Genomic DNA, 27,894 nt, shown 5'->3' with positions numbered 1-27,894 from the left:
CAGCTGAGGAGATCTGTAGTACAAGAGCTATGTAATCTTGACAGATTTTAAACAGAATTATCTCCTTTTTATTCTCCCCATGAATAAAGGGAAGTAAAAAGAAAATTGTTCAGCTAGCACATACAGCATTACAGAACACAGAAACAAATATGCTTTTCTAGTGTGTACAAGTACAGTAAAAAGCTATCTGTTCAGTACTACAAAACAACCAATACTCTCAGTTCTACTGCTCAGAAATGCACTTAAGGTGATAATCTTCTGCTGGCTTCCCCCAGGCTCTCTGACAGTCTTTACCATCCAGTTTTGAGTTATAGAAGATGGTGCACAAGGTGCATAGAACCACGACCTTCCCAATACCAAGAGCTCCTTTTCTGATATCAGCTCCCAGAAATGCTGGAAACCTCCTGCTTTAGTGGTGCTTTACATTTCAAACAAGTCTTCTTTTCCTATGTAATCCCAAACAGATGTGAGACACACTAATAACCCTGCTGGGGGCAGGCTGTCATCTCCATGGGGACACAGAAAGCTGCTGAAGTGAGGGGGAGTGGAAGAACATAATTACTACTCTGCACAACCAGCGTGGAAGTAGATTTGCCTATCCTTTGCTGGAATTGCTGAGAAACTGAATATGAGACAGATGAGGGAGAGTTTCTGGTATTCTCAGCCAGAGTCAGATAGACTTGAAGAGGTAAAAATAACAAAAGTGTGTCAAGGTAGATACAAAACCAAATACAAGCCCAAAATGGTTCTCATCCAAGCAGTGATCTCACAGTACATGATCACCCATGCCAGGCAGCAGCTCATGGATGGACGCACCCTCAGGGTGAAAGAAGCTGGGACTGCTTTCCCCTTGGATTTGTATGTCTGGAGGGGGAAGCAGGACAGGACTGGAGCCGAGAGCCTTGAGGCACCATTTAGAAGCCCTGGTTTACACAGCAGCCCCACAGCCAAGGTTTAGCCACAGCTGCTGATGTCCCTGGGTGCACTTGCAACAGTTTATGCTGAGTGCTCACCACAGGCTGTTGGAAAGAAGCCACAGGTGGAGTTTGGTGAGTAGGTGGTGTTATAAATTCACTCGAGAGAGTGTTAAAGTTTAATAAAGGGAAGTTTTATTAATTATAGCAAGCAAGCAATAAGCAAAAGACAGCGCTGGACAGCCGGGAAGCGATCTCGCTTTGCCGCGGCCGTGCTTTCGTTTTTCGTGTGTCTCCTTTTAATCAGTCCGGCTCTCCGGGCTCTCCTGTGACGTGTCCTTCCTCGGGTCTTTCTACGCATGCGCCTTCATCGGTCTATGGGTCCGATCGTTCGGTCTTTTCCTTATCTTCCTTTAACCTTTCTTCACTGTTCTCTGTAAAGGCTTAGCTCAGTAATTTTTTGGAATGCAAGGAATCTTAGCAAGGACATGATAAACGTCAGTAGCTATACAAGCATCAGTTACTATGCATACGTAAGTAACTATCGTAAGTAAGTAAGGGGTAAATAACAATCTTGATTTTACAGAACATAACATTACAGGATATCCTATCTGCATGTTTAGTCGAACAAAAGGGTCTCTGTTTATCACAGGTGGTATCTGAATCATGGCAAAAGTGCTGCACTCAAGTACTGGAAACAAACATCAAGTTTGCATCCTCCCTGCACCCCAAGTAAATCCACTCCCAGAGAAACCAACAATCCTTTTGCACCTTTTCTCTAGCTCAGTGGAGCAGTATCTGTTACTGTCACTGTCACTGGGCCACACACCACAATGCAGGCTAGCTTTGACAAGTCAACCCTTACAGATAAACAGCTCAATTAATTGCCAGCTGATCTGCAGAATCCAAAAAGCTACAGCTCTCTTGCCTCTCAGGCAATCAGAAAAGCTCCTCATGGACTGCTCCTAACAGCCTCTGGAATGCCAAACATAGCTCTAACCAATGACCTTTCTAAACACACTGGAGGAAAAAAAGCTTGGTTGAGCACCAAATTCCCTGTAAACAGCTGGGTACATCATGGTGCCACATGCAAGCCTTCAGCAAGGTTCCTCACTGAATACCTCTGGGTTTGTCTCAAGGTCTCACTGCAGGCCCTCTCACTGAGGGACCTCTAAAGGCAAAGTCTACCAGTCTCATCTGCAAGTACAAAACAGATCCTGTGTCGCTCTATTTGGAACAGCAAGAAGAACGACACAGACTCTCTTGGGAGTCAAACAGGAGAGTTTCTCCCCGATTTATTACCTCCGATCTTTTTTATAGACCAATATGTGAAAGTACAGAAAATTAAAACTTTATTGGTTAGTGAACTAACACATCACCGTCATTGGTCAGTGGGATACACCACCCCTCAACCTTCTCTTGCAAGAAAACAAGGAACTGACAAACAGCACCTGCAAGGCTGTCTTCTATCTCTGAGGATTGTTTTAATTCCTCCTTATGATTTCCCAGGACACTTTCTCAGGCAAGACTGAGAAAGTTATGTGGCCTGCTATTCCACAGGCACTGTGCTCCCTGCTTCACAGTTAGCATCCATAATCCTGGGAGATTTAGGTCTCCCTAAATATTTCTGTTTATATTTTTGGGATACCTATAGGTGAGGCAAGTGGATGGATGTGTGTTTCATATTGCTGACTTGGGGTGAAGCTATTTAAAGCTTGTCATATAGCAATTCCCCTTTCCCCACTGTTGGAGGTTTTTTCACAAATGGGACAGGACTGCCGGATGACGTGTCACAAGCTTTTATTTCAGGCACCAGTCTCAGCTACAGATGCAGGAGATGGCACAAACCCACGTCTCCCACAAGCAGCACAAGATCTCTTTGTTACAGAACATTTTATAACTTTTTCAGCCAATAGCATATTGCTGAAGCTTACAAAAAATTGTTCTATCCAATCACTAGAAACACATGTACACCTTCTTCAAACAATGTTTGCTTTCTATTAACAATAGACAATACTCTATTATTAAGCTTAAAACTTTCTACTATTGTGGTAAGCATATTTTTCTGCAGTCTTAGGGTCTATCTTGGCCAAGCCTAAAAACTCAACTATTGTTTCATATTGTATTATTGCATCTTTACTTTCAGGCCTTGAAGCTTCAGCTAGCTCTAAGTTCTCTGCTTTTTCTTTTCTGAGGCTTATTTTCACAGCTTCTGAAAGTCTTCTTACCTTTACTTTTATGCTTAAATGTTGCCCCTGTTACCAATACTCTCTCCTGCAAAGGACACTTCTCTGTGCAGTAAGGGTGAGAAAACAGGGTGTGATTGTTTACTTGCTTGCAGGGAGTTATTTATATCCATAGAAAACAGTTATTAAAAGGGAGGAAGTTAATATGGCAGAGATATAAATAATTACCTGCTAGTACTAACTAGTAGTGTTGGTCTTCTCTTTCCTATCCTAAAGGAACTGAGGTTCCCCTTTCTAGTACTTTGTTCTCTTTCATTCTTTCTGTGATTCTTGAGGATGTTGAACAACAATTTGAGCTGTTACTTCTTCAAATACTTTTTTCCTTTTCTGCCATAGAGCTACTAAATATAGTGAAGTATTTCCTCTCAAAACACCTGGCATTCTTTCCCTTCAACATTTTTTTTTTCTGAAAATGGAAATTTATTCCAAATCACCTATTTGCAGACTCTTCCTCATTCTCTCTTTGAGCAGAAAAAAAATACTTTACTTATCAGAGGAAAGAGGAGTATCTGAGAACCTCCTCTTTGGTTTCAGATTCTCATGTAACACCATTAACACAGAAGTGTCATGCTTTCTCAAGAGATATATTGTTAATCTAAGCAAAATTTTAGTATTTCTTGACTTCTCCTCAGTTCCTCAAGCCTCAGGTATACACAAAAATACAACTACTTTCTCATCAATGCTTTTAGACTATCATCCTTAAATTCATCCAGTGTGTTAATCAGATTAAAGAGGCAGTCATGTTAAAGGAAAATTCATGCTTCTTTATGTCCTGGTCCTCTTAAACATTACTTCCTTTTGGAGAGAAGCTGGTGGGACCAAAAACGTGTTTCTGTTGCTGCTGTAACCAGGGACAAGTTCTGTTTAATAGATTTATTGACCATGAGCACACTTCACTATAGCCTATGAACACTGGGAACTAGGAGCTTAGCACTAAGAGCAAAATGATCTCAAGCATATTCTCCAGAGTGAAACTTTTCAAGGTCATGCTACAAGAAACTTAATTTCCATAGAAGACAAGACTAATGGAAGTTCTTAAAGGAGGAGTAGTCATAAATCCTCCCTTTAAATTTTGCAGCAAATAATTCAATTTCTAGCAAAAACTGTGCATGTGGGGCTTTGCGTTTCTCTCTTGCAGTTAAGTGTACTTGAAGTGCTGATATATGAGATGCTTGTGGGAGTGTTCTCTCTTGGATAACAAAAAAGGGGTGGGTGCGGAAGGGACAAACTTGTAAATTCACCGACAGAAACATACTCCTTGTCAACCAAGTACAAAACAGTAGCTTTGTGGCCTTCTGGGCTTTACCAAACTTTGTTGACTCTGCAGTTTTGTTTAGAGGAAAAAACACTTTTAGAAAAATATGAGCTCTATAATGAAAGCAAATCAACTTTTTTTTTTTAATGGAAAAGCTATTGGAACTTATGCTCTGTAGTATTGAGAGGCCTGAGCCGTGGGCTGCTGATGATTTTAGCACAGCCAGCTGTGTTCTGTTCCTTCCTCAAAACTGAGCTTCTGTGCCTCTCTTCACTCTGTGAAAGCCCTCTAGGTAGATAACTACAAATGGCTTCTACGTGTCTCCAGTAGAAAGTACATGGAAACCCTGCCTTTCAGATTCCTTAGATAATCCTTTATTCTATTGGCTAGTTTCTCCAGAAGATTTGAGCAGCCTAGTTTATTGGAAGGTGTCCCTGCCCATGGCAGGGGGTGGAACTCAATGATCTGTAAGGTCCCTTCCAACCCAAACTGTTCCATGAGTGTAAGATAAGAAGTCAAAATGTTCTGGCCTACGATCAAATGGGGAAAGAAATGCAGTTGCTTCAGCTGGACTTAAAAGAAAAATGGACTGAATTGAGGCTAATATGTACAAGTAAATCTATGTGCAACTACACCCATTGGAGCTTCAGCTTTTTTCTGGATGACAGACTAGAAAGTTGTCTAAAGGAGACCAAAAGTTTTAAGTCAGCCTGTTGTTAGGGACAATAAATGAGTTTAGCAGAAAGTTCTTTGAGGGACTCCAGCAGCATGGGCTGCTTTCTATTTTAACTGGTCATTTTGTGGCAGGAAAACTAAGGAAAGCATTTTTCTTTTTTCATACTCTAAAAGTGCATGTTCTCATTCCTGAGTGAATGAAGCACTTTCTTCTATATGGGACTCTACTGTCCCATGTTGACTAGCCATGTGCTTCTGTAAAACATTCCTGCTGGTCTGAATAAAACCTCACTCCTGGTCCTTACATAATTTTGTTATTCAAAGGAGTTTCTAAGTAAGGAAGAGAAGGTTTGTCCATGTGCCTTTGTTGGCAAGTTTTGATGTCACTCAGTTCTCTCATAAAACTGTTTCCAGGCTCATGAGGTTTGATGTGTCTTTGAAAGGTCTTGTGCTTATCTATATGTGATAATATACAAATTAGAGTTGGTTGAAAATTTTGGTAAAGGGACAATTTTTCTGCTGAAAATACCAATTTGTTAAAATTAGAAAGAGTCCTGGAATGTGTTGGTTTCAGCAGAAGTGGGGAAGGAGACCAGACAGGTTCTAATGAAAACCTGCCTAGCTTTGGACTCTGCTAACAGGGAGCATGCCTAGAAGAGAATTTGGCCATATCTGATTTTCTTTTTTCTACCCCAGAATTAAATATTTTCAGAACTTTGATGCCCTCAACCAAAGAAAAATTCCACCTATCGCATGGATATACTGAGGATATCTTTTTTCAGCTATCTCTTCTGGACTGCACCCAGAAATGCCCAATAGCTCCATCGCACATAACATGAAGTTGTCCTCCTGGGTCCTATTAAAAATAACAAGTCAATATTTCTATAACACCTATTGTATTTTAATTTAAAATTTCAGTTACAAATAGAGTCACCTTCATATACAGAATTCATCACAAACAGAACTGGATCAACAGCTAAAACCAATGCTGTTCAAACCACAGCATGAGCCACACAGCCTACAAAAAAATCTCCCACTTGAAACCAGCTTTTTGGATCCAGTGAGCCAAGCTGTTGTATGTTATTTATAAAGCATTCACAGCTCCTGTTAGTAAGGAGCACTTCACATTTCCAAACATTTGACAGCCTAACTTAATTGCTATTCTTTGAAGAGCACTAAGATCTGAATTTTGCTTTTTCTAGGAGTTTATCTGTCAGTACTTCAGAACTGACAATTTGCATTCATGCATCCCTTAAAATCCCCTGCAGCACTGATCTTACTGAAACCTTTTATTCAATGCCCTGCCTTTCCTGGGATTTAAGCTCCTTCATTCCATTGAGTGCCTGTATCTTCAACTCATGTCTGTGCTTCTGTGTTTCTCTTGTTTTTATCTCTGTATATCTTGCAATCTTCCATTCTGATTCTATAGCTGATCTAGAATTTCTAGAAGAGACATAATCAGTTCTTTAAACAGTGAAAAAAACAGTCCATCATCATGACTTCAATGTTGAGGATTCTGATACTTTTATCACCAACCTTGATTGTAACACAAAAGTCAGTAGGTTTTGGCATGTGATTTAGGACATGCCTCCAAGGGAACAGAAAATTCCAACCACCATTCAAAATGCAAAGAAACATTATTTAACTTGAGTACTATGAGTTCCCTCATTAAATAATGTTTCTTGGGCTCAGTAACAGAAAAAGGAAAAAACAAATGCATATAATGATACTGTGCGAATACATCCACTAAGTTAATGCCAACTTGATCATCAGAGAGACACATGAAACACTTCTCTTCTTGAATTTACTACCATATGGAGAACACAAGTCAATGAGCAATTGTAACATTAACACCAGGGAATATCTTTTTGTTTTGCTGGTTTCTGTAAGAACAGAGGAGTTTTTTCCACAAAAGCATAACCAAATTCCCACAATAGCACCATAGCAATGTCAGGCTACAGTATTTTTTTTCAGTACAGAAACAATATTAGCCTTTGGAGACAGATGTTAATGTATATTAATTGCTCAGATTATTACAAAATTGAGCTTCTAGAATAAGATGTATTGAATTTCTTACAGAAATAATGGAAAAAATTATCAATAATTCAAAAATTGAAAATAAAACTTACTCGTGCTGTGGCTTTGTGCCCTGTGATTAGGTGACTGTGCCTAACACAAAGTACTCCCAGATCCAAGTTCTTCCTTAGGAGCTTTCCTAACATCTCTCTCCTGAAAAGACTCCTTGGTGCCAAACAATCTAAAGGACCTCCAAGTGAAGTGTTTTCATCTTGGGGATTTTAATTTCTCTCAACAAATGTCTGTTTTAACCAAATGAGAAGAAGCACAGTTTCTCTGACATGTCACATCCCCTGTCCATGTTAGCTGGAAATCACCAACTGGCTCAAAAGTTTTCGGTAAGGCCCTTTCACACAGACATGCTCAGAGAGTGTGGTTGCAGAAACCTCATTTTCTTAGGAAGAGAGATTAAAAATTAAAAATTAATAACTACCCCCATATATTTTTGGAACAGCCAAGTCCTGGAACTTTACAGAACCCTAATGACAACTTTCTTTAATATCAGTGTGCCTTCATTAGCAACTTCAGCCATCCCACCATCTCATCCAGGTGAACATCCAACCGTAAGCAGTAAGAGGAACATCCCACTTCAATGAACAAAGAGCTCTTGAGTTTCTTCCCTTCAGTACTGCTCATTTTTTGGTACCTGAAATTTGTCATCAGAGACATCTGCTTAGTACCTCTCAGTAGTACACAGATGAAAAGTAGCCACTGTAGTTCAAAATTGAAAACTTTGTCAGTGACATTTCTATATAAAATTCAAAATAATGTTATGCTGGCAAGAAACACCCTAAATAAAAATAATAAAAATAATAAAAATAATAAAAATAATAAAAATAATTAAAAATAAAAAATAAAAATAAAAATAAAAATAAAAATAGTAAAAATAATAAAAATAAAAATAATAAAAATAATAAAAATAAATAATAATAATAATAAATAAAAACAATAATAATACAAGTAATAAAAATAAAATAATAATAATAGTAATAGTAATAGTAATAGTAATAGTAATAATAATAATAGCAATAGTAATAATAATAATAGTAATAATAATAGTAATAATAATAGTAATAGTAATAGTAATAATAATAATAGCAATAATAATAGTAATAATAATAATAATAACAATAGTAATAATAACAATAATAATAATAGGAAGAAGAAGAAGAAGAAGAAGAAGAAGAAGAAGAAGAAGCATTACTCTTATCAAAGCACACCATGTCCACAATAAGCTGTGACATCAAGGTCAATGCCAGAATCTCAAAAGCAGCCATGTGCTTATAATTACTCTGAACTTTACTTGTTGCTTGTGTTGGTCATATTACAATCACATCATTGGAAAAAACAAAATATCTGTTTGCATTCTAGAGATAATTGTGGAAAGGACAGAAACAGGAATTTGACAGTCCCTTTGAGATAAACAGTTATAAATAGTGGGTTATACACTCCATTTCCAGATAAAAACAGGAGCTGGAGAACACTGTGCTAACTTACTTCAGTTCACTGAAGAGCTGCTACACTCAAAGGATCAAAATATATGCAGGCAAGTGCCCCATTAAAAAGAACCACTAGATCCTTACATTTTTTGCGTTTTACAGCTCTCTACATCAGCAACAGTTGCACACCAAATAAAAATGGAATATCAGACAGAATGGTGGCTCTGATTTTCTGCAATTTCATTAATGGAACACGATTAGCATTTCTTACACGGAGTTGAAGAAAGTAAAAAAACCTGAGAAAGCAAAGTTTGGGGAGGAACAATAATAGGAAAAAATTGCAACTTTTAATTTGTCCGAATAATTTTAATTCACATGTTTATGTATTACTCACAGTGACACAGACATTGGTGCACAGAATCTTTTCTAAAGGAAAAAATCCTCTGCTGGCTAGCTCCCCCCCTTTTATAAACATATTTTTGATCTTTTGTACTTTCCTCCCAAAGTTTTAAGTCTGTGATGTTATTGATGTTGTTCGTATTTTTGTAAGGATCATGCACTTTTAATTATTCAGCAGTAATTGTTCAGTTGAGTTATTTTGAGCAAGCTGCCAGGAACAGGTACCTGTGCGCGTGCATGCACATGTGCTTCTCTTTGAGGGAGCTGTGGGAGTCAGTCTGGAGGAGGAGAGGGGAAACAAGGTAAATCTAGGGCATATTTTCATATAAAACTGAGCCCACACTGCAGATCTCTGATGGGGGAAAAAAAAAAAAAAAGAAAAAGAAGAAAAAAAGAAAACTTTGCCTCATTCCATTCCAGTCTTGGCCAACTGTATTAGCACTGGTTGCAGCCCCATTAGACCATTTGCTGACATGCTGCAACTCCTGAAGGTCCCAAAAGTTTCTCATTTCCTGCTGATCTAGATTCCTGCCATTACAGGGAGCTGATGAAACATAGGAGGACTCCAGCAAGTGCCAGAAGCAACACGAATTGTGCAGCAGAAATGTGTGTCCAGAAGAGAAGAAGGGAAGGTGACAGAGGGGCACCAAGACCTTTTGGCACTGGTAAACCAGTATGCCAGCTCTTGGGAAACCATACCCTAGGGAATACATTTTCCTTATCTGTACCACACAATTCCCAGAGACAAACAGTGTCCCATAGGAATAATTCAGAACCACAGCCATTACCCTCTCTGAATCACCATTTGGAGGAGCTGTTTCCCCAGAAATCTCAAGGCAGTTTATGTCTACCCAAACCCTGCACTTATGAAATGTTTTGCAGTCAAACCAGGTGGTCTGCAGTACTTGCCAGATGATTTGCAATGTTACTTTGCAATTATTGTGCATAATTTCACATGAAATTTAACAAGTGATTTTGATCCACTGAGAAAACAACAGTGGGACAGTGTTTCAAGGTGCTTAATGTGCACCCATCTGAAGACCATCCACTCTTTTTCCACTGGGGTAGGTTTCTGCTGGTGTCAAAAATGGAACTGGTTATCCAAGTGTAACTCCAAGTTTAACTATCCAAGGACACCTACAGCTGTCAGGAGCAAGCTGAATGCTGGAGGTGCACAAGGGGAGCAGAACTGGTGCTGGCTTGTTAGCAGTGAGCTACCTGGTGGATCAGCTCACATCATCCCATAGGAGATTATGGGATACAAATGCTGGTCTAACTTTTGAACAAGAGCAAGGTCTAACAACTCATTTATCAAGTGGCTAAACCAACACAAAGTGACCTGCAACAGCTCAAGTTCTCACTTAAGCTTTTGCAGTGTTACACAGCAAGAAAATGGCAGGCCTGAGAACACAAGAGTCCCTATCCTGGGCCTCCCTCTTGCCTTGGATTTGCCTCCATTCCCAGCCAGTCTGTGGTCTCTCCAGTGTCTGAGCGCAGCCATTCCAGCTGTGCTGATTCCAGGGGTGATGTGACATCTGTTTGCTAAGAGCTAGACTGGGACCAACAGCTCCTTTTGTACCTTCCCACAGCCATCACTGCTTCTTCTTCACTATTGACTTGGACAAGATTCAAATTAGCTGCCTATGGGTGAAAGGTTTCTTGTCCCATCATGAATTCCATGCTCCTGCTTTTCTCTAGTTCCCAGCTGTCATGTCCTACCCTCTTCCTCCAAGTGGCTCTCTGAGCTTCTTGACCATTTTCAGCTGTCCCCTTTGTGCTGTGTATCCAGCTTTCTGATCTCCACAACCTGTTTTTCTTCTTTCCTTTATACCTCCTGCTTAAATCAGATTCTCTTTGTTCTTGAACTACACTGCTTTTGTATTGCTTTTCTCCATTTCAGCATCACTGGCACCAGTCTCAGCTTCCACCACAAACCAACCTGGACTTCAGTGTCTCGATCCCAAATTCTCCTCTCTCCTTCTTTCACCATATTCACTGTTAGCCAGTTGTCATGCTCCCTCACTTCTCAGTCCAAGGGAACTCAGGTCCCCCCCTAAGCTGCTGGCTTTTTTAGCTGAAAAATTAATCCAACCAGGCAACAGCAGCTGAAAAGACAAAAATTAGCAGTCCCTGCATGAGAAATGGAAAAGATAGGAAAAGGGGGTTGGACTGCAGTGAGCAGGGTGTAACTGAGGGGGAAAATACTATGGATCCGGGACACACTCGGGTTTCCTGCCTGCAACCCGCGCTGCGACATCGCCTCGGGCTGACACCAGGTGGCTTCTGTGGCTCACATAATAGTGACAAGTGATAGCCAGCCAGGTGGACACAGCATTCCAGCCCACAGTGGAGCCGTTCCAGTAGACACTATATGGATGTAGGCTTCAGAAATATATCAATCACATAAGTAAGACTCCACCTGCAATTAAATGATTTAAATGTGTAGGTTTGCCGAGTAACGTCACTGCCATAAATAACTCACCAGCAATACAGGTTGTATTTTTCTTTCAAGAGGCAAAACATGAGAGTTATACCCTAATACCTGACATTTGGATGTGATTTAAGCAAGCACATAGCTGAGTTTAGAAATTAACCGAAGCCAGGCACATGCTGCTTTTTCTGGACTGAGGACCACACAGCAAATAGCTGGGCTCTAACACAGATGATCTCCAACACCCCAAGGCTCTTACACAGCCACAGGAATTGCATGTTCATGGAGAAGCTGCTTCTCAAGCCCTCAGCTCTTGCTAAGTGAGATTCCCTGTTCTGTTGGGCATTTTAGAGGTGAAGTATTTCACAGACCTAAACTGGAAAACTATCCAAGTGAGAAGGTTTCCAAGACTAGCATTGATTCTCAAGTAAACTCCCTCACCCCTTCACTCACTTTGTTTTGAAACCATAATTTCAACCTCCACTAAAACTCCAATAACTCTACTAAAATAATACAAATTCTAGATTTAATTATGCAAAAATAATTCCCTTTTCTAACACAGTTATAAAATTCCGTAAGAACCTTGAACTTATTCCCTTAAAAGAAACTTTCTACAAGTGTTATTGGTGATTATCTTGGTAATTTTAGAAAGAGACAAGGTCACCTCCTGGAGCACCTGCTGTTCCCTCACCTTGTATGGTTTTGGAAAGTCAGGTTCTTTCTAGCAGAACTGACTCCAGGAGGAGTCAGGACTGGAGAAGAGACTCCAGTCTCTCTTGGACAGAAAGCTCCCCCAAGTTTCTACATGAGTTGTGTGATCTTTGTGGCAGGGGAAGGACAGAAGGGACAGAGAACATCCAGCTCCTCCAGGCTACACAAATACCAGCCATTTACTGGAAAGTTTGGATTTATTAGGAAAATAATCATAATCATCAGCATCAGATCAGCTGCACTTAAGTTACCTCCAAACCCACAGATAAAACATGGGAAGCTTTTTAGAAATAAATTACAGGTTGTTCTAATTATAAAATTAAGTGTATTTTAGATTAGTAGTATATTTTTTAACAATGTTTCACTGTAATGATATATAATCTTATAAGGCATGTTCTTTCCAAAACAGAAACTCATTATTTGAATGAATACATCATGTAGTTACTGGGATAATTAGTAGCAAAAATATTCTTGAGACAAAACGCTTGCCAAGAGCTGCAAGCTGTTCAAATGTTTCCTTTCTAGCAGCCTCAAAGACAAATAACTTTTAAGAGCACTCAATTTATGTATTCTTTCATGTAAGTTAGGAATCCTTAAAAAAAATGTTGCTGTTGGTATTACCAACATTTCCTCAAATTTTATAATACTGAAAGAGTGTACAGATTTTTAATTTTATCTTAATGCTCTTCATATTTCAGAATAAAAAAGTGCACATAAAGGTCCTTTGTTGGGGATAAAAGCAACACAGATGATGAAACAAATGCATTTTAGCAAGATTAGTAGTCTCCAATATGCTTAAATCATGACTATTCATATATTTAAATCTACACAAATCACATCTGTTTAGTCCTTAGGAATAAAGCATGCTATAAGCATAGTCCTTGAAAGAGGCCCTATCTTTTTGATTGGAGAAATTTCATGAATCAAAAAATCCTTTCAAAAATAAGTATATGATGTTGGGGGGGGAAGGAAGCAAGTATTAATGAGACTATAGATTTTATGCTAAACAGAAGCATTAGGGTTCATTCCTAGAATTACCATATATTTTTCTGGGCAGTTCCTTACTGCAGCCACTGATAATGGGTTTATTCCCAAAATGCAGTCAGGTCATAGTTTATCTCAAACAAACAGAGTAATTTCAACACTCTTCATTTCTTTAGGAAATATGCTAATTTTATAATAAAAGTAAGGACTTTTGGCTCAGCTGGCCAGTAAAACTTGCTCTGGTCTCAGTGAGAGCAAAACTGGAACTTTTCTACACCTAAGATGACAAATTATCTTTCTGTTATGCAGCATTCAGAACAGTACTTGAGGTCTTGCTAAGCTTGACAGATACCATAAGCAGCTCAAAGGAAACAGTAACAGCTGGATTAATATATTAACCACGGCTTTCCCAGGGTAAATGGAAGCCTTAATTGCTTCCTTGCATGTAATGAAAAACATTTTACTAAGTTTGTACTCATTTCACATTGATGACTATAAATCAATTCAAATTAGCAATGTTATACATTTATCTAACAAATTACTTGTTTTGGCTCTTTACATGAGCAAAACAAATTTACAAGAGCAAATTGTGTCTGATCACAGCTGGACATCTGGTAAAAACGGCAGTGTCTGAAGCTGGAACAGTGTAAAGCAGATCAATCAGCAATCAGAAATGCCAGGAGCATAGAGGATTTGCCCTCAGAAATACCAAATATACACATACATCCTTAAAAACAAAGATCATTTGGAGAACAAAGAGCCTTCTTTGGGAACTATAGTGGATATAGTGGCTGATTCTTTGAGGAATTGGCTTTTCCATTGTCTTCAGGAGATAACTCATGGAACAGGTTTTGAGCCCAGGAGCTCAGGTACTGATTCCAGGCTGATTCAATGGGCAGTTTCAGATTTTTCTTATACCAAAGATCATGTGAAAATGTAGGTACTTACACAGCAAAATGATAGATAAAACACTTCCACCCACTGGGCCTCTCCAGGAAGTTGTAGACCTGTCCCTGTGTGCTGGTTTTGGTCAGATACTGGCTCTGGAAGCACTTCGTGGTTCGGGCCCTGCCAGCTCCACTGTCCAAGCAGACTGCAGGCTTTGTGCCTTCCCCAGAGCTCTGGGGAATCCTGGATCCTTTATCCACGAGGGGTTCTGTTTTCAGTGACACAGGAGAATACTGCATGGTGCTGAGGTTCTTCCTGACTTCCAACAATGCTGCAGATTTGCTATTTCCACTCAGAGTGCTCAGCTGGAGAGTGGAGCCTTGATCCTCCCCATGGTGGTTACACGCCGGGTATGCAGCAGTTTCTCCACCACCATAGGACATCCCACAACAACACACAGGTATTGCTGCCTCCGATCAATATTAAAATCATGAAGGAGGGATTAGATGTCTTCCCTGCACAGGGCTCTCCAGCAGCTGATAAGATGACTTCGTGCTGCTATCATGGAGCTCCTCTGTGACACAAGTGTGACCTGCCAGTCTGTCACCTGTTGTCACTCACAGCCTCTGAAATTATATCAGAAAAAACTATGAGACAGTGACACCAGAAGGAACAGGAGTCTGGGAAAAGAAAGAGGTTGAGACTTCTGGAGGAAGGGAAGAAAATAAAGTTTCAAAATTACATTGTTAAGAAGGAAGCCTAGAACTATTTAAATGGTGCAACACTTGTGCAGCAGCAGAGACTTGAGACCTGATCCTACCAGATCACTTTAAACTGAGCAGTTCTTGAAGTGCCCTGATTAGAGATGAAGTGTTTCCCAAAACACACCTGAATGAGGCTTTGAACTTCAACACCTACACTTCAGGAAAACTTACCTAGAGCATTACAGGAAGATTTTAAGACTTAAATAAATTACTTCAGTCATCTCATGGGACCCGATCTTGCAGTACACAGTACTGTGGAACAATTTTTCTCAGGTGTAAAAAGGAGGATGCTGTTAATGATAAATGATACTGGGAGGTTAATATTGCTACAAGGGAAAAGATCAAAAATTCCTGGCCTGAACCTCAATTTTCTACAAGCCCTTCTGTCGCCCTGAAAACTCAGCTTCTGAGCTTGCTAACATAGTTTTCTAAAGACTTTCCCAGGACAGTAACTGTAAACATAGATATGTGTACATTCTTTCTGTTACACGTCTTGTGATGGACATCTCTCATGGCCAGTGCTGTGAGAAAGTGTTATCCTGACCATCCAATCCCTGGCTGTGGTCAGGAGCCTATAAATCCTGGAGGGAAAAATAAACCTCGCTCTTCTCTTCACCACACCTCGACCTGTGTCCGTGTGATCTGTTCATCTTCAGCGGCAACACCCTTCTATGTTTGCAGCTAATTTTGCTACTCTCAAACAAGTACCTAGACAAAACAGAAAAGACAATAGGATTGTTCTAGATCAATACATATTTCATGGACCAGAATTAAATTGTCGCTAATATAGAGCAGCAATTTCTTAGCAGCAATATTAAGAGTTTTGTAAGACTAAGAGTGGATGTCTTTTTTTCTACTGCCTTATTTCTTACATACCACATTCAGTAACTTTAGCCTCAGCAGAATATTTTAGAGAGACCATTTCAGCCTTCATCCCCTGCTTTTTAAAATTAAGCCTATCTTTGCTGTTGCTTAAAGCTCCTCATGTGTAGTGAATGAACTTCCACTGCAGTACATTAAACAGAGTCCTCCAAGTTATTTCACAAAATATTTATATGTATACATTTTAACATGACTTTTTACACTGAAATCATTTCTTAACACCCATCATGGAAAGGTGAGCATCAGTTCACATTTCCACATCAGTCCTAGAGCAAAGAGAGAAATACATCCCTTCCCTCGGCAATTCTCTTAATGAACAGCTGGAGGGTGCAAACATTAAAGCACAAAGCCCTTCATCCAAGCTAGCCTGCAGCAGATCCCTGAGAAGCACCTCTAAGAGTATTCTTTCACTTTGGGGTGCTGAGGCTGCCTGGACAAGGCTGGCTATGCAGAGCTGCAAACATAGCTCCCTAGAACGCCTTTCCTGTGCTGCTCCATCCACACACGGCATCCCACAGACACAGCACAGAAAAACCCGAAACCAGCTGGCAAACAACACCTACTTTCTCCAGGCGTATCCCTCTCCTGGCGGCTGCTGCACACCGTAGAGTACCCTGGAGAGATGCAGGAGAGGAGCTGCTGCCCGGCTCTGTCCACAGCTCCCCAAGTCCCACCCTGAGCAAGGCAGGGGCCCTCCCTTTGGGCTACCTTATATGGCTGCCCTTGCAAAAGGCGCTGCAAGAATCAGGAACAGTTCGGATGATTTCAGAGAGAAGTTAGGCCTGTCTCTTCCTACTGTCAAAACCAGCAATCACAAGCAACAGCTTAACTTCCCTCACAGTCTTTTTCTTATCTGCAGACACCTCATTGCACTGCGTTAAAAGCAGCCTTTCCTTACTGCACATCTTTAAACACTGAATTAGGTGATGTCTGTGGCAAGATGGAGGCTCTGCATCCTCCCTTCTTACTAGGAAAGTCTAAACAGCGGCTTCAGTCGCTCAGGGGGTTTTCCACCAGTTTTGACAAAGCCAAAAGCAGTCCTTCATTGTTCCATCAAGTAATGGAAAATCAGGGTTCTTTCATGTTGTTGCCTTTCTGAGGTCCAAGTCATTTTTTGTATTAATTTGGGAGGAAGAGAATCCCAAACATAACCATTCCAGCATCAAACTCCCCATTTTATTGTTGACCTCTCTAATCAGGAAAAAGAAAGTGAATACTGCTCTTTCTCTCATTTCCTCCCTCTTGTAACAGAAAGCAGACTGTTGTATGCAACACCAGCATTCCAAACTTAAGCTTCCCACTTTTCCAGAGCCAGGAGTTTGAGAATGGAACAAAGGTACTCCTTTCACCCTATGGTTATTGTCAGAGGGGAAATGCTTCCATTGGACATAGTCTTCACTTTTTATCATAATTGTTCATGGGCAAAGGCATCTCTTTCCTTGGAAAGATTATTCCAGAAAGTTATTTCTTAGTTTCCCAGTTATATTTCCATAACACTGCAAAAACTTCAAAACAAAACAAAAACCCAAACCCAAACCATTTTAGTTCCTTTCTTTTTCCCTGATACATGATACATGTAGTCTGATCTAAAAGCCAACCCATCCAGAACATTTTCCTTGGATGCTGTGTTGCTCAGTTTACCCTGTGCACAGAATTGAATACATTATTCCACATACTATGGCAGGTCATTGAGAACTGATACCTGACTGGAGCCACAAAAATCCTTCTCCAGGTTTTTGCTTCTTCCTGAAATGCTTGCTGCATCAATTAATACTTTTATACTCTGCTCTATTAACTTTTCCAGACAGTAACTTGCTAAATGAAAAAATTGTTGTGTGTCCTCACCTCAAACCTCTCCTGAATGTAATTACTCAAGCTCTACAAAATAGCCAAACTATGGAGGGAAAAAAGCATTAAAAAACCCCAACAAATTAAACAAAAACCCCCAACCAACCAACCAACCAACCAAGAAGTAATTTTCATGGATATTTTAAAATTAAAAATAAGTTTCCTTTGAGGGAATAGTCATACCCAGCTTTACTGCAAAAGCAAAAACTCAACATAATAGCAGTGGGTTTGAAACAACAGCAGAAAGAGAAGCCAGAGCACCTATTTCTTGATTGAGGAAAAGATGATTTAGTGATAAGATTTTAATACGCTGAGATGTGGAAGACTTGAACTCATTCCTTCACACACCCCCAAAAGCAGTATATCGCATTTTTGAGTCAAAATCTCAAAAGGCAATTGGTCACCTCACTAATTTATGACTTACATCAAATGAATGACTTCAGGAATGTCTAAATGCTGAAGTGTTCACTGTTAACTACAGATGCACACAGCATCCTGCAACTGTGTGTATACAGAAGCATGACTTCTGTGGCTGAGCTCACTTCATGTCTTTTATTTTGGTGGGCCCAGTGCCAACCCTGTGCTCAGAGAGCACATCTTCCTCACCCTGACAGCACTGCATTTAGCACTAGACTTGGGAATTTATAACCAAAAGGCCAGGATGGAAAGGCACAGAGAAATGTCTGTCTCTGAGATGCATTTTTGAGCCCCTTCTTGAGGAGGAGGCACTTCTTAGAGAAAAACTTAAACAGAGCACCACTGGCACCACCCATCACTGTCTCCTCCAGGGGCTGTTTTAGAAGGAAGTGTTAATGAGTCATGCAAGAGACAGATAATATGGAACCCTTAAAGCTAGAAAATATCTTGAAGGGTAAATAATAAATGATACTTGCAAAGCATTCCCATGTCTCTCTGTCCCTCCCAGATTCCATTCTCCAGACATAAGCTCCCTGCATCAGTGCTCTTGAAGATCTGCTCTGGATCTGTGAGCTGCAGCACTGCCAGCACTGATACCCAGGAGCTGGGCACTGCTGAGTGCCACACAGCCCGCTGGGTCAGCTGTGGGATCTTAACAGTGATCGAATTGGGGCACAAATCCAGTGAATTTTGTGGCTCCAGCTGGTGATGACCAGAACTCCTTTAAGGGGGCAAAATTCCAGCCCCTGCTCTCTGATTCCACTTCCAGCCTGGTGGGCTCTTACAAGAGACTGTAAACAAAGGTAATTGAGAATCATGAAATGAGGCTTCAGCTCTGAGTTCACTTAACTGTACTTGAAAAACTACAGTTTTTGAACTGTAGGCTGAAAAATGGGGCAATATTTGTCTTGCCAATCTGTTACACAGTTCAGATGTCTATGGAGCACCTGGTAGTCAATTTATTGTGCACCATGAACACCATTATTCTCCTTCACAAGAATATGCTGCATATAAACTAAGATTATCATGACTTGTACATTGTGGTATTGGAAAGATGGTGCATATCCAGATTGAGACCCTGGGCTTCCATTCTCTCCAAAAGTTTGCCAAGTGAAATGTATTTGTAGCTATTTACCGCACAAGGAAAGATATGATGCGATAAATTTCCTTTTATGAGTGCTGGCAGTGCTTCATCATTTTTGTATTAAAATAGTCTACAAGGCTCACTTCTTGACCCAGAGTAGTGTCTAAGAATTCCATAATTCTTTTATTTCCACTTCATGATGGTAAAAATGACGGTAAGAAACTAACTTCACTCCTGCTCTTACGAAGGTTTTTTTCTCTATGTTCAAACTAAAACTAAAATATTTTATTGAAAAAATGAACAGAAGATGCAAGTTCTTCAAGAAATGCTTGAACTTCTTAACAGCTATATGTGAAGAAAGTGTAAATCTCATACTATGATGCATATAATGAATGTATAGATATTAGAATTATCATAAATATATAAAACTTATACTAAATCATACTTAAATTATTGATGATATGCTGAGTCTAATAAACTCTATCTGCCTGATGGAAATTTAAAAAAAAAATCAATTAATTCACATGATTATTAGAGGGGGAACTAGTAGCAACTTTCAGATCAGGTTGTCTCCCTGTTCCTACAAAACATGTCCCTTTCATTTCTGGAAGATTCATCAACATTGTAAGCACCTGGGCATAAATTTTATTCTTAAAATCTCTAGTTCTGCTTTTGACTGGTTGGTTAAAAAGCTATTCAGCCACTTTTGACTACGCAGACAGAGGAAAATGGGCAGCACTTTTAAAATAAGCCCCACTGATAACCAACATCCACAACCATCCCAAAATGAAACCAACAAAACAAAACAGCTTGTGTACTGAAACCATACCTGAGGATGTATCCCTTTCCAAAGTATGTTCAGTGGTACCCATGAGATTCAGCATCCTGGAGAGAGCAAAGAGACCCTGCTCAACAACCCCCTGCTTTTCTCCGAGACCCCCACCCACCCAAAAATCACATCTTGTGGGTGCGGAGGAGCCTGCCGAGCCCAAGATCCTGGCTCTCCCCTAGAGACAAGGTACTTCTTTGTAAGAGAGACACAATGTATCGCTCCCAGGGGTCTTTGAGTTAGATATGTTAAACTGTTGTGCCCCATTGGTGCTCCCCCCTGCTGTCCCACCTCCATACATGTATCTCGGGCTTCCCACCACCCCTCTCCTCTCCTATAAATACCCCGGGTTTTCCCCTGTACGGTGGATTAGCTGTTGCTGGCGCCCTTCGCCAAAGCTCTGCCTGAATAAAGGTTTGTGCTTAGCAGAACGCTGGACCAGCTTTCTCGTCCCTGCTTCCCGTGTCGCCTGCCTGCCGCCGCTGAGCTGAGCTGGAATCACTCGCCTGCCCGAAGCCGCTCACACACGCTTCGGCCCAGCCCTTCTCAGGGCTGTCTCTAGAGAAGTTGCGGTGCTCCAGGCTTTCCATCGCCGTGGCAACATCTCACCACCATTATGTAAATGCGGGACTCCAAGTCCTATTTTTCTCTCACTTCAGTGAGTCCTGATGAGTCCACAGCCATCCAACATGTATCTCCTAAAAAAACCCTGCGTTTTTAATGTCAGCAAGGATGTCATGTATTCAGTTTATCTCTGTGTGTTTGTGTGCATGCATGTAGGTCTCTGGGTTATACCATAATTTTCCATACACTGCAACACCTGTGTACGTGAAAAATCTCAGATAAGCAAATCACTTGTGTGGCTTAACTATTATTCCTAAGTCATTCAGGGTACATTTCAGTTTTCCATGAAGAATACGCATATTCTGTGCCTCAGTCTCTTCGCTCAGTATCCTGTCACTATTTTATGTTGTCTCCCAGTACAAGGAGCGGGGAGATGCAAGCTGAAAAACCAGGTGAAAGAGCTGACAAAGAAGTATGTTTTGCTCTGCTGGAACTGGGAAAGGTTTTGATTCCATTACTTTTGCACCATAGTTCAGCAAAGTTTCAAGAGCACTAATTTCAATTAGACAAATGCCAGCATCACAGGGTCCTCGTAGGAAAACATTTTAACAGAACAAAGGCATGATATTTTACTAAAAGCCTGTCTGCACAACCCAGCTTTCAATCCAGGCAACAATTCAAAGGGCAGTGTCCTTGAAACTCTCCTGGAACAGCGAGAATGAAGAAAAACAATGGCATTGTGTATAAGGAAAAGAATGTTAAAAAATATCTATTAACCAATAGTAGCTTGTTAAGTCACGCGAACCCTGCCGGGCCCTATAAAAGTGTGCTAAAGATAGAAATAAAAGACGTTCGCTATACCTCTGTGAGGACACAGTGAATAGTCTGAGTGGTTTTCCATTAGGTCTTCGTCCTGTTTGCCATTTGAGGCACTATGGGAAGTCAAACAATACTTATACCCGCATTCCATGAGAGTCATTTTAAGAGCAATGCAGACAAATTCCACTGTTTTCATGTTATTCCACCTGGAAAATCTTGGTGTGCAGTTTAAGTGCTCTTCATTAGGCCAGCAGAATTCTGTAATTCTAAATCATAGTACAGCTTTATATAAAGCCAAAGCATTTTCAATATCGGATATTAAAAAAGCAGATGAACTTAAATAAATTGCTACCATGTAATGTGAAGTATCTGTTGTTATGCTTATGTTGCATTAAAGGAAGACAAAACCACTGCATGAAACGGGTTCACTGCTGAAGAGGTAACCAGATAGGAGCCACAGAGAACCTTCAAATAATAAGAGGCAATACAAATTCTTGCATAGCAAACCTCAGCTGTTACTTGATTCCTTTCTTCAGTTATACTAAGTGTTCCAGCATTGTTTGATTTGGTTTGTTTAAATCATTAGTGATGCAGTGGAGAAAAAGGATACTGTTATTGGTTCTAGAGATGTAATAGAATACCATGAAAAGTAGGTGCTTATTTCAAGTGTATCTGAAAAGATTGACCAAAATAGAACTTTAGGAGAGACTACATAGGAGCTGTACATTAGAACTAAAGAGGCAGTTTGGAAAGATGACAATAATCCTTTCAGGGTAAGTGGAGCTGGGCATTTTTATATTCACATGTATGAGTTTAAAAGTCAACTAAGACATTTTATTAATTTTATTCAGTTTCCACAAAACGTCTTTTCTGTGAGCCATGGACTCTTATACAACCTTCAATTGATTATCAAGCTGATATTAAAGTGCAGTAAACTGAACTTGAAATTCTTAATGTACCAGGTCCACATTACCTTATTTCTGTGCTAAGCTGGAGCCTCAGACAGTAACTCTTCTGACACTTCACTTCATACTCAGAGTGAAGCATATTTTCTTATTTCTTACCTCCATCTCCTGTAATTTTTTTGAGAGATCTATTGCTTTCTCTGGCAGTTCTAAACTCCTCACTGCTTCCATAGCACGTAACATGCAGTGCATACGTGCAGCATGACCAGAAAGTCAGGCTTAGCATGTTCTGCAGCGATTTAAAAAGCACAAGCTGGCCGAGGTTCTTCCCCACTGCATTCTAAGCAATCCCAGTAAGCCAGGCTGACCTAGCTCTCCTACACACAGAATGGTGGAGAGCTCCCTGGTGAGTACTACCACTCTGGGTGCTCAGAATGTCACCCAGGACATTTCCAGCAGAGGAGCAGATCCTACATTCTTCACAGAATTAATACATTCAGCTGGATATGATGAGCTCAGCAAAGACACTTGGCATCTGAGAGACCTGGCACTTCACTTTTGTCCACCTTTCGGAAATCTGGGACTGTATTTGACTTGGCGGAATCCAGGATATCTAAACAAAGGTATCTGTGACAAGATTTGTTCAAAATTTGCTGTAGAAAAGAAGCTGCCTTGACAGTAAGGATTGTGGAAGAAGTGAGTGAGCCTGAGATCTATGTGTTCTAGCAACTAGGACATCCCATAAACGTTTCTTTAAAAGTACTCTCCTGAAGCAGGAGGGTGTTCCTTTGATGTTCATCTGGAGTAAAATTTACCAAAAGCAGCAGTGTGCTGAACATGGATCACTCTACTGAAAGCTGACTTGTAAAAAATAATTGTGACATACTGGTTTCTTTTTAGGAAAACCAGGAAAATTTGGAGAGGGTTTTAAAGTAAATCAATAACTTTTGATACTGCAACCCAAGACGTGCAAGTGACCCACATTGAAATACTGAAACAGGAACTCCAAGCTAAAATATGACACCTACAGCTGATCTTGTTCTGGGAATAGCACGATTTCAACAACAAAAGTTCTCTTCTTATGTTACCCTAATGTGGAAAATAAGATAAAATTCAGAGTGGCTTCTAAGTAAGAATGTTCTAGTGAGAAAATAGAGCAGGACTTCCGAAGGTCAGTAAGACCACTTTAAGGCATTGTTGAGTATTTGTAAAATGCACTAATAAGTGCCACTGTTCTTACAGGGCACTTACAAAGGGTTCTCCAACTTTGAGCATTAATACCACTCTCCACCTGGCATTCAGGCGCACAAACTGACTTGCAAAGTGTCTGTCCTGAGGACATACAGGAGCAGAGAAGCGTGGAAATACACAGCATTTCTCTTGGCCTTGACAATGACTCATCATGGTAAGGGCAATGAGGTACATCTGACACATCTGCTTAAAATGAAGATGCAAAGATTTAGTCTTTTTTAATTGGAAAAGGTGTTATTATTTATAAGAGATATTTGTGAATGTATTATATGATATTCAGTGCCATTTTATATCCCATGTGTACAGCATGAGGAATGTGTATCTTCTAGAGGTGTGTCCATGCACCTTACTACTGCTAACAATTCATTTTTTAGTTCAGGACATAAAACCTTCAATTTTCAGGTTCAGGATAGATTCAACCATTTTTGGGTGCTCAAGCCCAAATGCTCACTCAGATGCCTTGCTGTCTTTGATCTCTGGACATGTTCACTTAGAATTAACTTTGAAAACACAAAGATTTACATAATTTAAATAATTAATCTTAGCTTTGAACATTTATCAGGCACTGCTACTAAAAATTCCATCATCTCTTTCTTTGTCCTTTTTCCATCAGCTGTTAACAATGGATGGACATTCCATACTTCAAAATTTGTAAAATTACCAAAAATCTTGTGGAAATCTGTAATTGCAAAGTTTATACTTTAATTAGCAGTAGTAATTACTCATTGTCCATCATTCACAATGCATTCTGACCAGTAATTGTGCTAAAGTGGATGAAGTAATTGTGAGATCCTGTATTAGTAATGAAAGGGTAAAATACATAACAGCTCTGTTGTAATATGAAAAAAACACATCAAAACCAGAACTCCTGGACACAGCCAGGGGCACAAGCATATTGCTACCAAAAAAGCCAATTAACATTTGCACAAAAATGTCAGGAGGCACAGGAAAAAAAACTGAAATTAAAGAAAAGCAGCACTACCTAGTCCAGATTTACACAACACCATCACCATCATGTTTCTATGGGGAAAATGTTCCCAGGGATGATCCATTTGCATTTTCCTGAAAAAAATCTACAGAGCTTTGCTTATAGAGGTTGTTGAAAGAGCTTGTCCCTTTTTTGGGTAGACAAACAGCATACAGTGACTGAAAAGTTGTATTTTTAGTTGTGAGGGGAGAAAACTGACTTGGAAGAGACTGAGGGGAACCCTCAGTGGAGTCTGCAGCTTCCTCCCAAGGGACAGCAGAAGGGCAGATCTGATCTCTGCTCTCTGTGACCAGGGACAAGACCCCAAGGAACGGCTGGAGCTGTGTCAGGGAAGGTTTAGGTTGGATATCAGGGAAAGGCTCCCCAGGAATTGGCCACAGCCCTGAGGCCACCAGAGGTCCAGGGGTGTTTGGACAACACTCTCAGGCACAAGGTGGGACTGTTGGGGTGTCTGTGCAGGGCCAGGTCTCCCTTCCCCTTCCAACCCAGGATATTCCATGATTCCATGCAATGGAATCATGGCTCAGTGGCTCCACAGCCACACACTACAACAGGCCCCAGGATGGCAGAGCGTGAGGCTCTTCCATCGGGGTCTGCATGGAGGAGGATTACTAAGTTGTGAGTTGAAAATTTGTTCAGGAACCCCTTCCGCAGTCAAACCTTGCTAAAACAATCTGCAGTGACTTTTCCAGAAGGAGTTTATTCCCAAAGGGAAATGGAGGCCTAGGAAGACTGGAAGGAGGCAGAATCCTAGAATTGTTTAGGTTGGAAAAGACCCTTCAGATCATCCGATCAAGCCATTAACCCAACACCACCCTGTCCACCAGACCATGGGGTCTGAACAAGATGGACAAGCCCAGTGCAGGAATATCCCCAGGGACATATTGGAAGGAAGCCTAGATGGCTTTGGGTGGATTTAGGCATTTATACACTATGGCCCATTCCTTACAGGGATTGTAACAAGCAGTCTTCTTCCTTCTTTCCTCCCTTCCTCCCTCCCTCCCTCCCTCCCTCCCTCCCTCCCTCCCTCCCTCCCTCCCTCCCTCCCTCCCTCCCTCCCTCCCTCCCTTCCTTCCTTCCGCACTTCCGCACTTCCGCACTTCCGCACTTCCTCACTTCCTTCCTCACTTCCTTCCTTCCGCACTTCCTTCCTTCCGCACTTCCTTTCTTCCTTCCTTCCTTCCTTCCTTCCTTCCTTCCTTCCTTCCTTCCTTCCTTCCTTCCTTCCTTCCTTCCTTCCTTCCGCACTTCCGCACTTCCGCACTTCCTTCCTCACTTCCTTCCTTCCGCACTTCCTTCCTTCCTTCCGCACTTCCTTCCTTCCTTCCGCACTTCCTTCCGCACTTCCTTCCGCACTTCCTTCCGCACTTCCTTCCTTCCGCACTTCCTTCCGCACTTCCTTCCGCACTTCCTTCCGCACTTCCTTCCGCACTTCCTTCCTTCCGCACTTCCTTCCTTCCGCACTTCCTTCTGCACTTCCTTCCTTCCGCACTTCCTTCCTTCCGCACTTCCTTCCTTCCGCACTTCCTTCCGTACTTCCTTCCGCACTTCCTTCCGCACTTCCGCACTTCCTTCCACACTTCTGCACTTCCTTCCGCATTTCCTTCTGCACTTCCTTCTGCACTTCTGCACTTCCTCCTGCACTTCCTCTCTCTCTCTCTCTCTCTCTTTCTCTCTTTCTTTCCCTTTTCTCTCAACAAACAGAGAATGTAAGGGCCCTTGCAGATTCCAGGTGAGAAGTTCCCCAAAGCAGAATGTGAAAACTGACATGAAATAGAACAAATGCATCAAACTCAAGCCATTAAGTAATACAGAATATTTCTTTTTTTCCTACCCAAGGAGCTGGTCTAAAATATGGAACTATTATATATGTAACTATTTATTGCTTCAAAAGAGTGAAAGATCCTCCTTCTTTTGAGGAAACATAGCACCCCCATAGCACATCCATTGCTTTTCAAAGTAATGAAACCCTCTTGCCAAACATATTTGTGGTATTGAACCCACCAGCCCTGGCAAGCTCCTGCTCCTTGACTTCTCTGTTAAAAGCGTCACAGGTGGAGCCTTTGGTGCGGTTGGGCTGCTGCTGGGATATCTGTGATCCCAATGTGATTATTTTTGGCTGTACTGGAACTGGTGGTAATGGTGTAGATGTTGCTTCTGGTGTATTTGCACATGCAACAAATTTCTTTCATTCCTCTTCTGAAGTTTGCATTATAGATGTAGAAGAGGGTTGGTTTAGAGGCTGAGGAACTGAAGGAGATCCAGGTGATGGCCAGGAAAAGCAAGGAGCTCTTTCTGTAGTCTGTTTCCTGTGGGTGCCACAACTGTACTGTGAAAAAAGGGAGCCAGCACAGGAGAAAATCCAAGACAAAAATGAAAAACATCTTGACAGTTTTCACTTTTCTTCTTGAGACAATATTCATTGTCCTCCTGCCATCTGTGTCCTCAGTGCCACTTCTCCAAATGTAGGTGAAGAGTTTCTGGTAGCAGAGGATAATGAGAAGTGATGGGATCAAAAGCAACAGCACTGAGAGGTGGATGACACCAGAGGCAGTTCCGAGCCAGGAATTGGGGAGGAAAAAGTTGCAGTGGTGGTCGCTGTTGAAGCCGTAGAGAAAACAGGCTGGTGATGCAAACACAGCACCACAGAGCCAAGAGACCAGAGTCATTCTCTTGGCTTTCTCCCTTGACACTTTGAAATTCAGAGGATGGATGAGAGTGTAGAATCGATCCACGCTGATGGCGAGGAGCACATAGATCTGGACTCCAGGTGTGAGGTACTGGATGTATCTGACCAGCTGGCACACCCTGCTGCCCAGCATCCACTGCCCAGAGCTCAGCTGCAGCAGCAAGAAGGGCGCGCTCCCCACGCTGCTCACGAGGTCTGCACAGGCCATGGACACCACAAAGTAGTTGGTGGTGGACTGTGTCCTCCTGCTCCTGTGGATCACTAAGCAGACGAGGAAGTTTCCCAGGACAGAGATCAGCCACAGAGCTCCCCAAACCACGGTGGCAGCTGCAACTTCCCCCGGCCTCAGCCCATATTCTACCAGAGAGTGGTTCATGCTGGAGCTGGCTCCTGGGGGTGGAGGTTCTGCCATCTCATAGCCAGCAGGAGGGGTGGAGGCTTTGGGGCTGCTCGTGTTCTGCAGCAGGAGCAAGGTAAGGAGAAAAACAGGACCACTGCTGTTATCCATGTTGTGGGCAAACTCAGCCATCTCTTTTCCTCAGGCTGCAGACAGAGAGAGAAAAGGTTTTGTTGAACAACTGCGTGAAAAGCCCAAAGTAATCAATAAGAGATAACTCTAAGTAGTCTCTATACTCCTTAGAGCAGATTTCAGAGAAAGGGGTCAGAAATATATGGTGACACTATGTGGCATGGCAGAGAATATTAAGTTTAGTGCAGATTTTTAGGAATGGCCTGAGTATTTCAGACAAGCATTTCTGTCTACAGAAAGATGAGCTGGAGACTCAGCTGGAGACTGAGGTGCAATTTCATCAGGGCTGTTGAGCTGCAAACTGAGT

General features: G+C 41.2%; 2 protein-coding genes across 2 annotated transcripts in view; both read right to left on the bottom strand.

Moving 5' to 3' along the window:
* Positions 1-14,461, bottom strand: part of LOC131592121 (potassium voltage-gated channel subfamily KQT member 1-like) — a 492,490-nt gene extending 478,029 nt beyond the window's left edge. Inside the window, exon 1 of the mRNA XM_058863404.1 lies at positions 14,079-14,461. Within this exon, the coding sequence (XP_058719387.1) occupies positions 14,079-14,461 (383 nt within the window). The remainder of the gene's footprint in view (positions 1-14,078) is intronic.
* Positions 14,462-26,417: 11,956 nt separating this feature from the next.
* LOC131591789 (probable G-protein coupled receptor 19) lies at positions 26,418-27,566 on the bottom strand. The gene has a single exon (XM_058862849.1). The coding sequence runs from the start codon at positions 27,564-27,566 to the stop codon at positions 26,418-26,420; it is 1,149 nt and encodes a 382-aa protein (XP_058718832.1).
* Positions 27,567-27,894: the final 328 nt, after the last annotated feature.

Source organism: Poecile atricapillus, chromosome W (genome assembly GCF_030490865.1).
Source record: "Poecile atricapillus isolate bPoeAtr1 chromosome W, bPoeAtr1.hap1, whole genome shotgun sequence".
NCBI lineage: Eukaryota > Metazoa > Chordata > Aves > Passeriformes > Paridae > Poecile > Poecile atricapillus.
The sequence above is the reverse complement of the archived record's forward strand: the minus strand, read 5'-3'. Positions and strand labels throughout refer to the sequence as shown.

Excerpts from the sequence above, each read along its gene's own strand:
- LOC131591789 (XM_058862849.1), bottom strand. The coding sequence starts at position 27,566 with ATGGATAACAGCAGTGGTCCTGTTTTTCTCCTTACCTTGCTCCTGCTG.